Genomic DNA, 13,188 nt, shown 5'->3' with positions numbered 1-13,188 from the left:
TGTGAAAATAGACAGGCTGTGAGAAACTAGGGAAAGTCTCACAACGGGATGATTAATAACTGTAGTGAGAGTAACATCATTGTGATAAACAACACAGCCTAAATGTAGAACAAATTTTAGTCATTAAAATTATCACAGCAACCATACATACATGTCTGTGCAGTATCCAGGTCATAGGATATCTGGATATTTTGATTCTGACTTTAAAATAGTTTCTGTAGCTCTGCTCTGTCAGACTCAAGACAGTTTTAATGGATGTAAATACCACACTAGATTTAATATTAAGACTGAAAAAGCACACGTAAAAGCAGCTCTTTTGAGGATGGTTAGTTAGTTCCATAGGATCATAGTGAAAGGTCCGATGTGGCGTCTAGTCAGTAACTGTTTTATATGACTGTAATGCCACTCCTTTTTAGTGGGGCTCTCTACAACCACACTGTCTGTATAAGAACGCTTTCTCACAGGGAAGAGGTTCAGTGCAAACTTAAAGTGTAATATCTTCCCCATTGTGTCACATCAACAACAACTGAATGCTACTTCGTAAGCTTTATAATAACAACATTTCCCTCAGTGAAAGCAGAGTAGCTGCTCCCGATACAGGTACAAGAAGACCCCACTTATTACAGTAAAAACATATAATAACTTTCCAGCCCGGTTACAGCAAAGTAAGGGGGTGTTTCCATTTGATAATTGACAGCGGCACAGTTTGCGTATGCAGTATGCATATGAATGACCAAGACATTTCCTCACACAATGTGCCAATGAATTAAAGCTGCAGTGGGGGGAAGTTTCCGTAACTATATACAAAAAAATAAACAAAAATAGCCAGAAATACAGTATCTGACAAAATCTGTCTGACATGTAATATCCTCTTAGATAATTACATCCACTAAAGCAGTAGTTTCAGGACACTCACTAGGCTAAGCTAGCAAGTTCAGTTAATTAGTGCATGAGCAGAGGAGGCAGTCTGGATGTATTTGCTGAATAATCAGATTTTGAGGTAAACTTAAACACAATGTTGTGTAATTGAAGTAAACCAACACTGAACCGGCAGCAAAAGTGTGTTTAACTGTAGTTTGTCAACTGTATCAGAGTCAGCAGAAATTTATAAATTTGTAGTTTTAATGTTTTTTTCCAAACATATAGATCAGAGTTCATCATGATAAGCCAGGAGTCAGTCTGCACATCACTGCCCATCAGCTCCACTCACTCAAAGCTTACTCACCCGCCCATGAACGTCAAAGTAAACGTAAAGCGTGACCACCAGGCACGCAGCCACCAGCACGTTCTGCACGGCGACGACCAGCGCGAGCTTCCTCGAGCGCTTGCCTCGTTGTCTCACGCAGCATCTGTCAGCATCCATCCTCCTCCGGTCCATCAGTGCTCTGAGCGCCCTGCGGGATCTCAGTGAGGCTTTTAACGCGAGTGGGCAAGGTGAGAGGAGGGGAGTGACTGGAAAGAAGCCGCTCGTGATCTACTCTTTGACTGTGTGTGGGTGGGGGGGTTGCAGCGCGCCCGTGCGACACACACACGGCTACACGCGCACGCGCACAGCGTGTGGGATAAGCAGGAGTGAAACCAGCGCACCGGGAGCTGATTGGTTAACACGATGCTCTTCTGCGCGACTCACTGCGGTGCTGGTACACAAACAGAGTGGCTTGAAACCTCCCACATCACGCTTCAATCACGTCCATGTTCCCATAATTTTCATATGGGGGTGCAGTGTGAGATGTGAACCCGCTGAAGTTGGGCCACAACTTGTTTCTAGGAAACCAAAGACAGAACTTATCAGGCTATATTATATGATATTCGTCGACTGTAGTCGCACTGTAATAGATTCAGTTAAATAATGAATCAGCCTGGTTTATTTGATTCAACAAGACAGTCAAGTTTTGAGTGTCTTCACAGCGGCTCACTGTTATACTTTCACCACCTTATTAAGTAACTTACTAATTAAGTTTTGTTACCTTGTTAAGATAAATTAACTTTAAACATTCTTGTCTTTAGTTTGATAGCCCTAACAACTGCATAGGCCACATTAGTAGGCAAAGGACAAAGAACCTGGAAACACAGGGTAGTTAATCATAAAGAGAAAACATTTAACAGCATCTCACTAAATTGCGCATCAGTTTCTTGCCATAATATCCTACCTGCGGCAAAATGTGAAATTGAATATGTCAAAACATGTTAGGTCTGGGGGAAAGCTGTGGTTTTGGAACATTTTCGTGGTGTATTGTGTGAAGCACATGAAAATTCCCTAGTAAAACCTAAGGGATTACATGTGAAACAACTCCAAAGAGAGCATGAAAACCAGCTTATTCATGTTATGTAAGATTCCAAATAAGCGTCTTGTAATGGGTCCATTAACAAACTTTTCCATTCCTTTAGAACTTCTTCCAGTTTTTCTCACATATGTTCTCAGTTAACACCGCCCACCTCCTCGTAGCCCAAGTTATAGTTTATTAAACGCAAATTTTGGGAAATATACTTATTCGCTTTCTTGCCATGAGTTAGACGAGAAGAGCGATACCACTCTTATGTCTGTACACTCAATATGAAGCTACAGCCAGCAGTCTGTTAGCTTAGCTTAGCATAATGACTGGAAGCAAGAGGAAACAGCTAGCCAGGCTCAGTCCGAAATAAAGACAATCTCCCTACCAGCACCTTTAAAGCTCGCAAATTGACAGGTTACATCTAAGTTGTAATGTAAAACCCAGGCACAGTGACTTCTGTGTTTACACAAACACAATATATTTTAATATTTAGGGAGTTTTAGAGCTGCTGCCAACAGAAAATGGTAGCAACAAAGAGAATCAAATCAAATCAAATGTTGTTGCCTTTGGATTTGTTAGTATGTCCCTATTGTCTATATATTTATGCACTAATTGGTGAATAAAGGGAAAAAACATTTATTTAAAACAACTTTTCATCCAACACTGCAATAAAGCATATTCTTTCAAGAACAAGCGCCACATAACATAATGTCAACTAAAATATTAAAGGTATTGAAACTAGATTTTACACAGGCTCTCTATATTTCATTCTGTAGCAAACAAATAAAAACTATTTGGCACACACTGAACATCCATCAGCATTGAATCAGTGTATTGCTTGTGTTTAATCTGTGTAGTTCCCCTTTAAAATCCAAGCGCTGCATGACACCCTTATCACAGTGAGTCAAGGTGTGGCAGCTTTATCTCATTAGTCTCACTGGCTCACTTTAGGAGAGTGATGTATAGTGTAATTCTGGTACTTGTACAGACTTAAGTCATCATGCCATACTTCATCTTTACCTCCCACACACAGGTTTTGATACTCCCATAATAGGTGTTGGGACATCTGCAGGGACCATCACATTCAGTGATGAGTTTACAGTAACTACAGAAGCTTAATGGTACTCTGTCCATTCCTCATGGTATCTATAATGCACACAAATTATCCTAGAGGGACATCTAGTGTCTGTGGTACTGAGGTAGTAATGAGTTAATTCAGAAAACATATTATTCTAGGATCAAAGAGAGTGGAAAATAGTCACATGGAAGAATGATAAATGTATATATGTATGATGGCAGCTACAGAGAAAAACAGACACAATATGAAGATATCAGGAAACTCCGTGTTGTCCCTGTGTAGAAGCACATTCAGTATTGGTTCTGACATGCCCCGACATGACATATATTGTGGTTTTCAACAAAGTTTCAGTGTTTTGGTAAGTGTCCTAAGTAAAAAGACCTGCTTAGCCTAAACGGAACAGGTGCCTCACATCATCTGGCTTGTTGCACACACAAACACAGAGAGGCTGGATGTGACAGCAAGATCAGCAGGCAGCTAAGAATTAACATCTGCAGGTGGGGGAAAGGGGGGGGGGAAAGGGGGGGGGGAGGGGGGGGTCTGCCACGTGGTTTCACAATTAAGTTTCCCCTCTGTGGGAGCAGCACAAACAACAAAACTCAATTGAATAAGAGACTCATAGTATACACTGTAGCCACGATACCACCACTGCCAGGGTCAACAAACAAGATGAAGTAAATGTCAAATGATAAGGATAAGCTCCTGTGGTGAAAGATGATCTGTAACAGAAGCACACGCTCAAATGGGGAAATCCATCGCCAGAAGTACTGTAACAACACTTAGATCTGTTCACAGTCACAAAGATTCATTCAAGTAACACTGAGTTGTCAGAGGGATGAGGAGTGGTTTTTTTTTTGTGTGTGTGTTTTTGTGGACAACTGGGTACTTCAATTTCAGCTGACAGACATCAAGAGCAAAAGGGTTAGGAAAGTTTGAGTTTGTGGAAGACAAGTGCTATCTGGTTAATCATCAGCAGCCCACACACATCCTTTTATAAACTCATGCACCTTGAGTGTGCAAACACGACGTTAAAGACTTGTCAAATGCAAAACTGATGATTATAGTTTGCCCGAATTTACAATTTGCCCACAGTGAAAAATTGAAAATCAACATAGCGTTCTGAAATGTCACATCTGCTATCAGTTCAGTTACAGATAGCTGTCTTTACAACAGCTGATGCATTCACAGGTGTGCTAACCACAACTGAAAACACCTCCCCACCTCAATCAACCAAGGCAGCGTCAAAACTTTTTTTTTTTGTGATGTGTTCTGTGTCTGCTTGAGTCTCTAGATGGCATGAAAACAAACCTCTAATCAAAGCTGAGGCCAGGAATCAGACAGTGAGACAGACCTTGCAGTGCGCACAATTAGTTCGAAACAATCTCAGCTAATGGCGTGAAGTCAAATCGCAGAGGCATGGGAATGGCCGTTTGTGATCACACCTCTGACTAATATGTGACCAGCAAGAGTTACTGTCGGCTCAAATTTGAACTAAGATAATCGCCCGAGAAGCGACACAATTTTGGAAAAAGTGAAAACAAAATTTTACAGAAAGTGAGACGGTGAAAGATGACTTATTTTAAACTAAATGTTAACTATACCCAGTGTGTTCCAGATATGACCGGTAATGCATCTCAGAACAAATATGACTAAAATAAAAAACATCTGAGCGACTAAAAAGTAAGACTAAAGTCCCAACACGAACGGCGGCACCACATCAAACCAAATCGTTTTTTTTTAGTAGCACTAGCAGCACCAACACATATTTCAAAACAGACTTTGTTCTTTTTTACTTCTGTACACATGAAGGAGAGATGACTGAGAGAGAACCACATTTAAATAGTTCAGTTTAATGCTGAAGATGAATACACACACCCAACCTTTGTGTCCCCTCACTTCAAGTCTGACATGTCAGTAGCTTTGTTTATTAACGGCACAATATGGCACTCCTCCATACACACAGATACACACCCCCACACTTACGCACGCCCGCACGTACCCTTAAGTTTATTTAATATTGTAATCCACAAATTTATATTCTTTCGTCCCATAATTCTATGTCACTATTTCTTCAAATATGTACACAATGATGGGGTAGGGCTGATCTCCAAAGTTCAATTTCAGGTCAAGGGGGGGGGGGGGGGGGAACAAAAACATTTTCAGTTCTAAAGTGATTTAATTTCCTGTCAGTTCAACAGGAATCTACATTGCAGTTTCTTGGACTGTAAGCTCCAGCTCCAGCCTGAAACATGGCTGCACAGGGTCTTTCATCGAGGCGTCGGTGGCTCATTTTCACCTCCTGCTCTTTTTGAGTGTCTCTCCGAGCTCCGATTCTTCCTCCGTAATTGACTCCTAAGGGAAAGCTTCACTGGGAGGGAGAATTTGGCACAAGGCAAAAGTGTCATCACAGCCAGTAGTAGTAGATGGAGGGGTCCTTACAGCAGATTCTGTCCTATAGTGTACAACAGTCCTGAGAAAACGTTTATATAGCTGAAGGTGACAACACTTTGAATCCAGTGATTCCTTTTAGAGAATCACTCCAGTCTTATTGGAGTGACAACCAAGAAAAGGGTGGGCGGTACACAGTCTTTCATCCACTCTGTCGATCAATTTACTCACTATGCATCTTTTGATTTAACACCAGGGCTCTTCCATTTGATCTGTCACCTCCTGCCATATCCCTCTCCTCTGTCCCTGGCTCAGGAGGTTGAGTCCCGGCTGTTCCTGTTTTCTCCTGTCCCGTATTTCTAGGGATGTGGGAGATTCATTCGGTCCTCTATTAGAGTGTTGTCAGGGCCCTGTGCCTCCATACACTGCTTGACAGTTGCAATGACTCCAGACAGACGCCTGTCGAGGGCTGTGAGGTGTGTCTCAGCCAGGATCGGGTGGATAGGGTCGAATGCCAGAGCCTGCCGCATAGCTGAACTCAGAGCTCCGCCTCTCAGCAGGTTTAACCTGTTCCATGTGGACACACGAACCCTGACAGAGAAAGGAAAAGCGAGACATATTATAGTAAAAAAAATTATCATAAAACTTTGATTTGATGGACTTTGATAATTTTGTGGGTACTCACATGCAGCACTGATAGAGTGGTGCTAGGATACTTCGCTCATCCAGAGCTGCGTTCCCGAAGCTGCACATAGAAAAAAAAAGGCTATTAAAAACTAATGTAAGGCAACTGAAGCAAGAGGCCCGCCATCAAAATGCACTAGCCACACTATACTAGCCATGGCACTGTACAGAACTGCACACACACGTGCCAAATCACACACTCCACTCAGCAAAGTCAATTAAGGTGACAAATGTCCGGCAGAAGAATCAAGCAGTGTTCTGAGACAAACCCATCAACTTCCTTTCAAACAGGTTTTAGGACAAGCTGACAAATGAGATCAAGTGGGACATTGGCCCCATCATTATCACATTTTATGTGGATGTCCGATCTGTGCGCATTAGTCCACACCACTATCTGATCAGCTGTACTCTGCACCATGTGACAGCCCACATTTCCCACCATGCCTACAGCTGGACTACTTTGTTAAGTTTGCTGTTTTATGTTCCAAAATGCAATTGTTACTTTGTGTTTTTAATGTTTCTGTTCAGGACATGGTGGCTTATGTTATTGTTGGTAACTGTCATTTTTGTGCTGGTTTCCATTCAGCCAACCACCTCAGAACTCAGCTGCAACTCCTTTAACATCGCCTGTCTGTGCAAAAAAAACCCCACACAGATGTGAGTTAGATTAAAGTTGGTGAGAGACTGATGTTATTCTTTTTGCCCTATTGCACCTAATGTAACAGTTTGCTCAACTCTTGGAAGCAGTGTGCAAGAATCTGCTGCTGCTTAAAAGACAGCCTCTTCTCTGATAGGGATCCCAGATTTGTGACAAAATATCAAGGAAAAAAATATCATGAAGCCACCAGCATTACACTTACTTACTGGATGTTTTTTCATTCACTATATAGAGAAAAACATCCATTTAGCCCAGTAAACAGTTTCCTCACAGAGAGAACTGACTGTTGTTGCTGATGCTGCTACAGGGGTCTGCCCTTGGTCCACTGCCGTTTATTCTATACCTAAACAACAATTATTCCTCATCAATACTTCAATGTCCCTGGTCCAGGCTATGTCTGTCTTTGACCACGATATTCTGTACTGTCATGCTGCAGGTAAACCCTGAGTATCACACTACTATACTTTGTCACAAATGACAGGTTTGGTACTCATCACTGTTCTCTGTATCACATGGTTGGATGAACATCCCTGCAGTCAAGAAGCCATCTTATGTTGTTCATCTGTAAAGCTCTACTGTGCTCTTTTCTTATTTGAATCTGGTTACTACAGAACACAACCCACTAACTACCTAACATTATATATCCCTCATGTACGCACTAATGTTGGCAGAACTGGTTTTAGGTACTGTGCCCCTTTTAAATAGTAAGAACTGCAAACTGCCCTCAAACTGGAGTCTTACATTCCACCTGGAGATTATAAACATGTATTTTCTAATGTTTTCAATCATGCTTGTTTATTGCGCAGCTGTGTTGTTTCTGCGCTCTTGTTTCTTGTTCTCAGGTCTCTCTTGGAAAAGAAATCTCAATAAGAGTGTCTGATTAAATCCCTGACAACTGATTACTTCTTGAATGAAAAAAAAAGGTTAACAAGTACGACTGTAAAGTTTCCACTGCTTGATCTCCAAGAGCAAAATAACATCAAAGAGGCATTAACGGCTCGTCCTCACTTCATGGAAGGGGTTGTTCAACATGAGTCAGTTATAAAGTGGTTTCGTTGGCGATAAGTGAGTTGGGCATGCAGGAAAATGTCAAAACAAGCTGTAACTGAAAATGAAAATAAAAGTTAGACTTCAAATATGAGAAGCTAAAGGGAGCTTCTTGAAAATAATTCAGCTGTTCTCATATGTCATATGATGACTGTAATGATTTATGATACTACCGTTTAATTAGGCCACAAAATAAACTTCATTAAATGGCACCATATACACTAGTGAAACAACACCAGACCACAGAGTCCTGATGTCCAAACCAACAACAAATTCCATATCTACAGAGGCACTTTCCAGCCTCAGCATACAACTGACCATCAGTTATAAAATATACAACTACCTTACTCTGTACAGCCTTACTGGAATTAACCATTAAAGGGGACACGACTCCGACCACAGCAGCTGCAGCCCACAAACACATGTTAAAGCAAAGGAGAGAATACAGTGTTTATACACCGCGTAACACACACACAAGCTACCAACAGTATCGATATCAGTATCAGTACCAATCTGTACATTCACAGTACAGTGTTTCCCACAGAATTACCGTAATTGTTGCCACAAGCGGTGGGGGAGTGGGGTGGGTGAGGGTTGGTGCAGTGGATAGTGACTAGTAGCTATTTACAGCTGCTAACCCGGACAACCCAGCTATTTTCGTTAACATAACTATCCTTATAAGCTAGGTTCCTTACATTCTTGCTTAGAACTTATTTGGAGGTGGGTCTCCGACAGAAATCAGACCAACTTCTCAGAGTTAACTTGAATGCATTCATTTTTGACACACAGCTCCGTTTCAATGAGTTTGTGAGAGAGAGAGGTTGGGAGCGAGCAAGCGGAGGTGCTGGGCAAATCTTTGCGCTGCACGCAGCTGATCATCCCTTCAATAGTCATTAGGTGATCTAATCACCAATCGACACAATCCTACTCAGCGGGAGGTGCATTGTTTCACTGATTAATTCACTGATCCCTTGCTATGCATTTATGTCCAGTTTCTTTGGCTCTTTTCTTCAGTTCCATTCTCACAGGGGTTATCAGGACTTTTTCATGTGACTTTCGTTGTTACTCTTTTACTGATTTTTTAATATACTCACAGTACACAAATAAAACAACCTGTTTACAGTCACGCAAGTAAATGTAATTTGTTACTTCCACCCATGGTTGTGTTACTGGTTAGAGCTGGGACAAAATTTACTCCCCGCACCTTCCCTCGCTCCACTCCCATTTTCTCTACCATAAACCCCCCTCACCATCCACCTCCACCAATGGTTCTAAGTCCTCCAGGTTTGACAGGTGTCACAAATACAGCGCACAACCCGCCTTCCCGCTCCGCAATGGCGAAAAAGCCCAGTAAGCTCTGTCCTCGTCAGCCGCAACCTGTCAAAAAAAGTGGGCCAGATAATGTTTTCAACACACTAAATTTAACTTTGTTAAACGTTAGGTCTTTGGCAGGAAAAACATTTTTAATCAATGATTTTATAATCACTCACAATCTTAATTTCATGTTTTTAACTGAAACCTGGTTGGACCAAGAAAGCACTGCAGCTGACCTTATCGAGTCTACCCCTCCCACTTCAGTTTCATGAGTGAAGCTGGAGTGCATAAGAGAGGAGGTGAGTTGCCATTTTGTTTAATGACTCCCTCTAATGCAAAAAGATGTCTTATGGGAATTTTGCTTCTTTTGAATATGTGGCTCTTCAGCTGAATTCCTCTTCTCGAGCTAGTTTTCTAAATATCTACAGGCCCCCTAAATACTGTGCAAACTTTTTTGATGACTTTGGTGAACTGCTGTCCATAATCTGTATTGACTTTGATTGTGTGGTTATTGTTGGTGATTTTAACATCCATGTTGACAACCCCCAGGACAGAGGGACTAAAGAATTGTTTTGTGTTCTTGATAATTAAGGACTGACCCAACATGTAACGGAGCCCACACACAATAAGGGGCACACTTTCAACTTAGTCATCTCCAAGGGTCTGGACATTTCCAAGGTTGTGGTGACTGATGTTGTTCTCTCTGATCATTCCTGTGTTTTCTTTGAGAGTGCTATCTGCGTGCACACAAATGTACAAACAGAGATAATCACAAAACGGCATATCACTGAAAACACTAGTGAAAAATTTATTGAGGCTTTCTCCTCGACACCTGCCCTCTCACGGGTCTCAGTCAATGAGCTTGTAGATAATTTCAGTTCTAAAATTAGAAATGTTATTGATGCCATTGCACCAGCCAAGGTGAAGGTGGTCTCTGGTAAGAGAAGATCTCCATGGAGAAATGCCTCGCTGGTTAGAACTCAAAAAAGAGAGTGTCGAAAACCTGAACGCAGGTGGCGTAAAACAAATCTCCAGGTTCATTCTGACATCTATAAAGAGAGACATTTATAATTTATGCAATGCAAGGCAGTCCTCCTTCTCTGACATCATCACCAAAAACACTAATAATTCACGTGCCCTGTTTGCTACTGTCGACAGGCTAACCAACCCTCCTGTGTCTGTAGCCTCTGAACTTCTATCCACCAGGGCCTGCGATGAATTTGCGTCCTTCTTCACAGACAAAATTCAAACAATTAGACAAACAATCAGTGCCTCCATGTCAGTAACAGGATATATATTGTCCCTGTGTCCACTTAAAAACAATTCTTATAGCATGAGACAATTTGATTCTATTAACCATAAAAACCTGGAGGACATAATACAACATCTGAAATCCTCCTCATGCTGCCTTGATATTCTGCCAAAAATGTCTCTAAATGCATGGCCTCAGATCTACTACAAATTGTCAACATGTCTCCCCTCTCACGTTTTTCCCCACAGGCCCTGAAAACTGCAGTCATTAAGCCACTCTTAAAAAAGAGTAATCTAGAGAGGTCACTAATGAGCAGTTACAGGCTCAAATCAAATCTCCCATTTTTAAGTAAAATCATTGAAAAGGCTGTTTTTCAACAGCTTAGTGCTTTCTTGGCACTAAATAACTGTTTTGATGTCTTCCAGTCAGGTTTTCGACCACACCACAGCACTGAGACGGCTCTTGTTAAGGTCTTCAATGACATCCAATTAAACACTGACAGTGGCAGAATTTCTGTCTTAGTATTATTGGATGTCAGTGCTGCATTCGACACGGTCGACCACAACATACTAGACAGACTTGAAAACTGGGTTGGACTTTCTGGCACAGTACTAAAATGGTTTGATTCCTACTTGAAGGACAGGGACTACTTTGTGTCTATAGGTAATCACACATCTGAGTTGACAAAAATGACATGTGGAGTTCCCCAAGGCTCCATTCTAGGGCCTCTTTTGTTTAACATTTACATGCTTCCACTGGCTCAGATATGTAAAACAACAAAATATGTTACCATAATTATGCATATGACACACAGATTTACATAACCATTTCACCAGGGGACTATGATCCCATACGGGTGCTTAGTAACTGTATTGAGCAGGTCAACGGCTGGATGTGCCAGAATTTTCTTCAATTGAACAAAGATAAAACTGAAGTTATTGTGTTTTTGGAGCCAGGGAGGAACGATTGAAAGTCAGCGCTCGACTTCAATCTGCAATGTTAAGAACCACAAATCAAGCCAGAAATCTTGGTGTAGTCATGGACTCAGACCTGAATTTGAGGAGCCACATTAAGACTTATGTCTCAGCAAGACCTGGAAAAGCTGATCCATGCATTTATCTTCAGTCGACTTGACTACTGTAACAGTGTCCTTACAGGGCTCCCTAAGAAATCCATCAGACAGCTGCATCTGATTCAAGATGCAGCTGCTTGAGTCCTCACTAAGACCAAAAAGGTCCATCACTCCAGTTCTGAGGTCTTTACATTGGCTTCCTGTATGTCAAAGAATTGATTTCAAAATCCTGCTGTTAGTTTATAAAGCACTAAATGGTTTAGGGCCAAAACACATTTCTGATCTTCTGCTTCGTTATGAACCATCCAGGCCTCTCAGGTTGTCTGGGGCAGGTTTGCTTTCTGTCCCCAGAGTCAAATTTTTTTATCTTTCATGTTAATGTTGCAAAACTCATTTTTTTTGTGACATCACCGGTTAAACTGATAATTGTCCATTGACAGTAATCTCCCTTTTGTGCCAATGTGGTTTAATTTTAGTGTCCAATGATGAGTTACGTTTATGAAGAACTTCCAATGAATTTTACAATGAACATTTGGATTCGCCCATATCATTGAAAAACCTTGTTTTTGTTTCTTTTTGATTGTTTATTAGTGTAACTTAATATGTTACTAACATATTGTACAGAGTTTAAAGCCCCTTGAGGAAAACTTGTGATTTGCGATATTGGGCTATACTAAGAATGGGGGGAAATTATGATCTGTTATTATAAAAAGTGAAAAAAATAAGAGGACAAAAGAATTGATCTTTATTGTTAAAATCCCCCACATCACTACCAACCTCTTAGCGTTGTCGAGCAGGATGAGCATGCTGGCACCGCCATCATCCTGGAAACTCTCATAGTGATGCCGATCAGCGTTCCCAATGAGATAATCAAATATGGCTGTGTCGATGACGTCCAGCAGCCTTGGTCCTGCATCGTATGGAGGCATTTTCTTCACCGCCTCACAGTAACTCTCATCGTACTCCCACCTGGACAATACACACATCAACTGGAATCAGATCCAGATCTAGCATGTTTTCCAATAAATGGTATGTCATACACCAAGACACAGCTGTAAATACTCACATAAATACTGAAAATGTATTTCAAGTCAGTAAAAATGTAGCCTGACATGTTAAAAATTCTTATAAAATTTAAAACCTATGTGGAACTTATGTGTTCAGTGTTTTTTTTGCTTTGTTTGTGTGTGGGATAGAGAGAAAGATGAATTTCTTGCTCTTTATACACAGTACTTCTGTGAATTACACTCTCATTACTGCATTCTCCCTGCCCTCAGCAGAGACGGCCGAGACACAGACTCTCATGATCTAAAGCCAAGCACGTTTGGTAGCAAACTCCATGCTCTAATGAACGAACAGACCTGGCCTCTATTTCTTCATTTTAATATCACACTATTTATTATTTTAAATCAATAACCTGGT

The 13,188-nt window shown here is 41.2% G+C and overlaps 1 protein-coding gene across 2 annotated transcripts in view; it reads right to left on the bottom strand.

The window, feature by feature from the left end:
* Window positions 1-5,181: 5,181 nt before the first annotated feature.
* fam20b (FAM20B glycosaminoglycan xylosylkinase) overlaps window positions 5,182-13,188 on the bottom strand; it is a 32,739-nt gene continuing 24,732 nt past the window's right edge. The window contains exons 7-9 of one of the 2 annotated variants that reach the window (XM_038716382.1): window positions 12,544-12,735; window positions 6,425-6,484; window positions 5,182-6,330 (exon numbers count right to left, since the gene is read on the bottom strand). In XM_038716382.1, coding sequence (XP_038572310.1) covers window positions 6,099-6,330; window positions 6,425-6,484; window positions 12,544-12,735 — 484 coding nt within the window. In that variant the 3' untranslated portion in view covers window positions 5,182-6,098. The remainder of the gene's footprint in view (window positions 6,331-6,424; window positions 6,485-12,543; window positions 12,736-13,188) is intronic. The other variant, XM_038716383.1, reaches the window with a different exon arrangement.

Source organism: Micropterus salmoides, unplaced genomic scaffold (assembly GCF_014851395.1).
Source record: "Micropterus salmoides isolate LMB-PRFRI ecotype aquatic unplaced genomic scaffold, ASM1485139v1 Ms_hic_scaffold_13, whole genome shotgun sequence".
Taxonomy (NCBI): domain Eukaryota; kingdom Metazoa; phylum Chordata; class Actinopteri; order Centrarchiformes; family Centrarchidae; genus Micropterus; species Micropterus salmoides.
The sequence above is the reverse complement of the archived record's forward strand: the minus strand, read 5'-3'. Positions and strand labels throughout refer to the sequence as shown.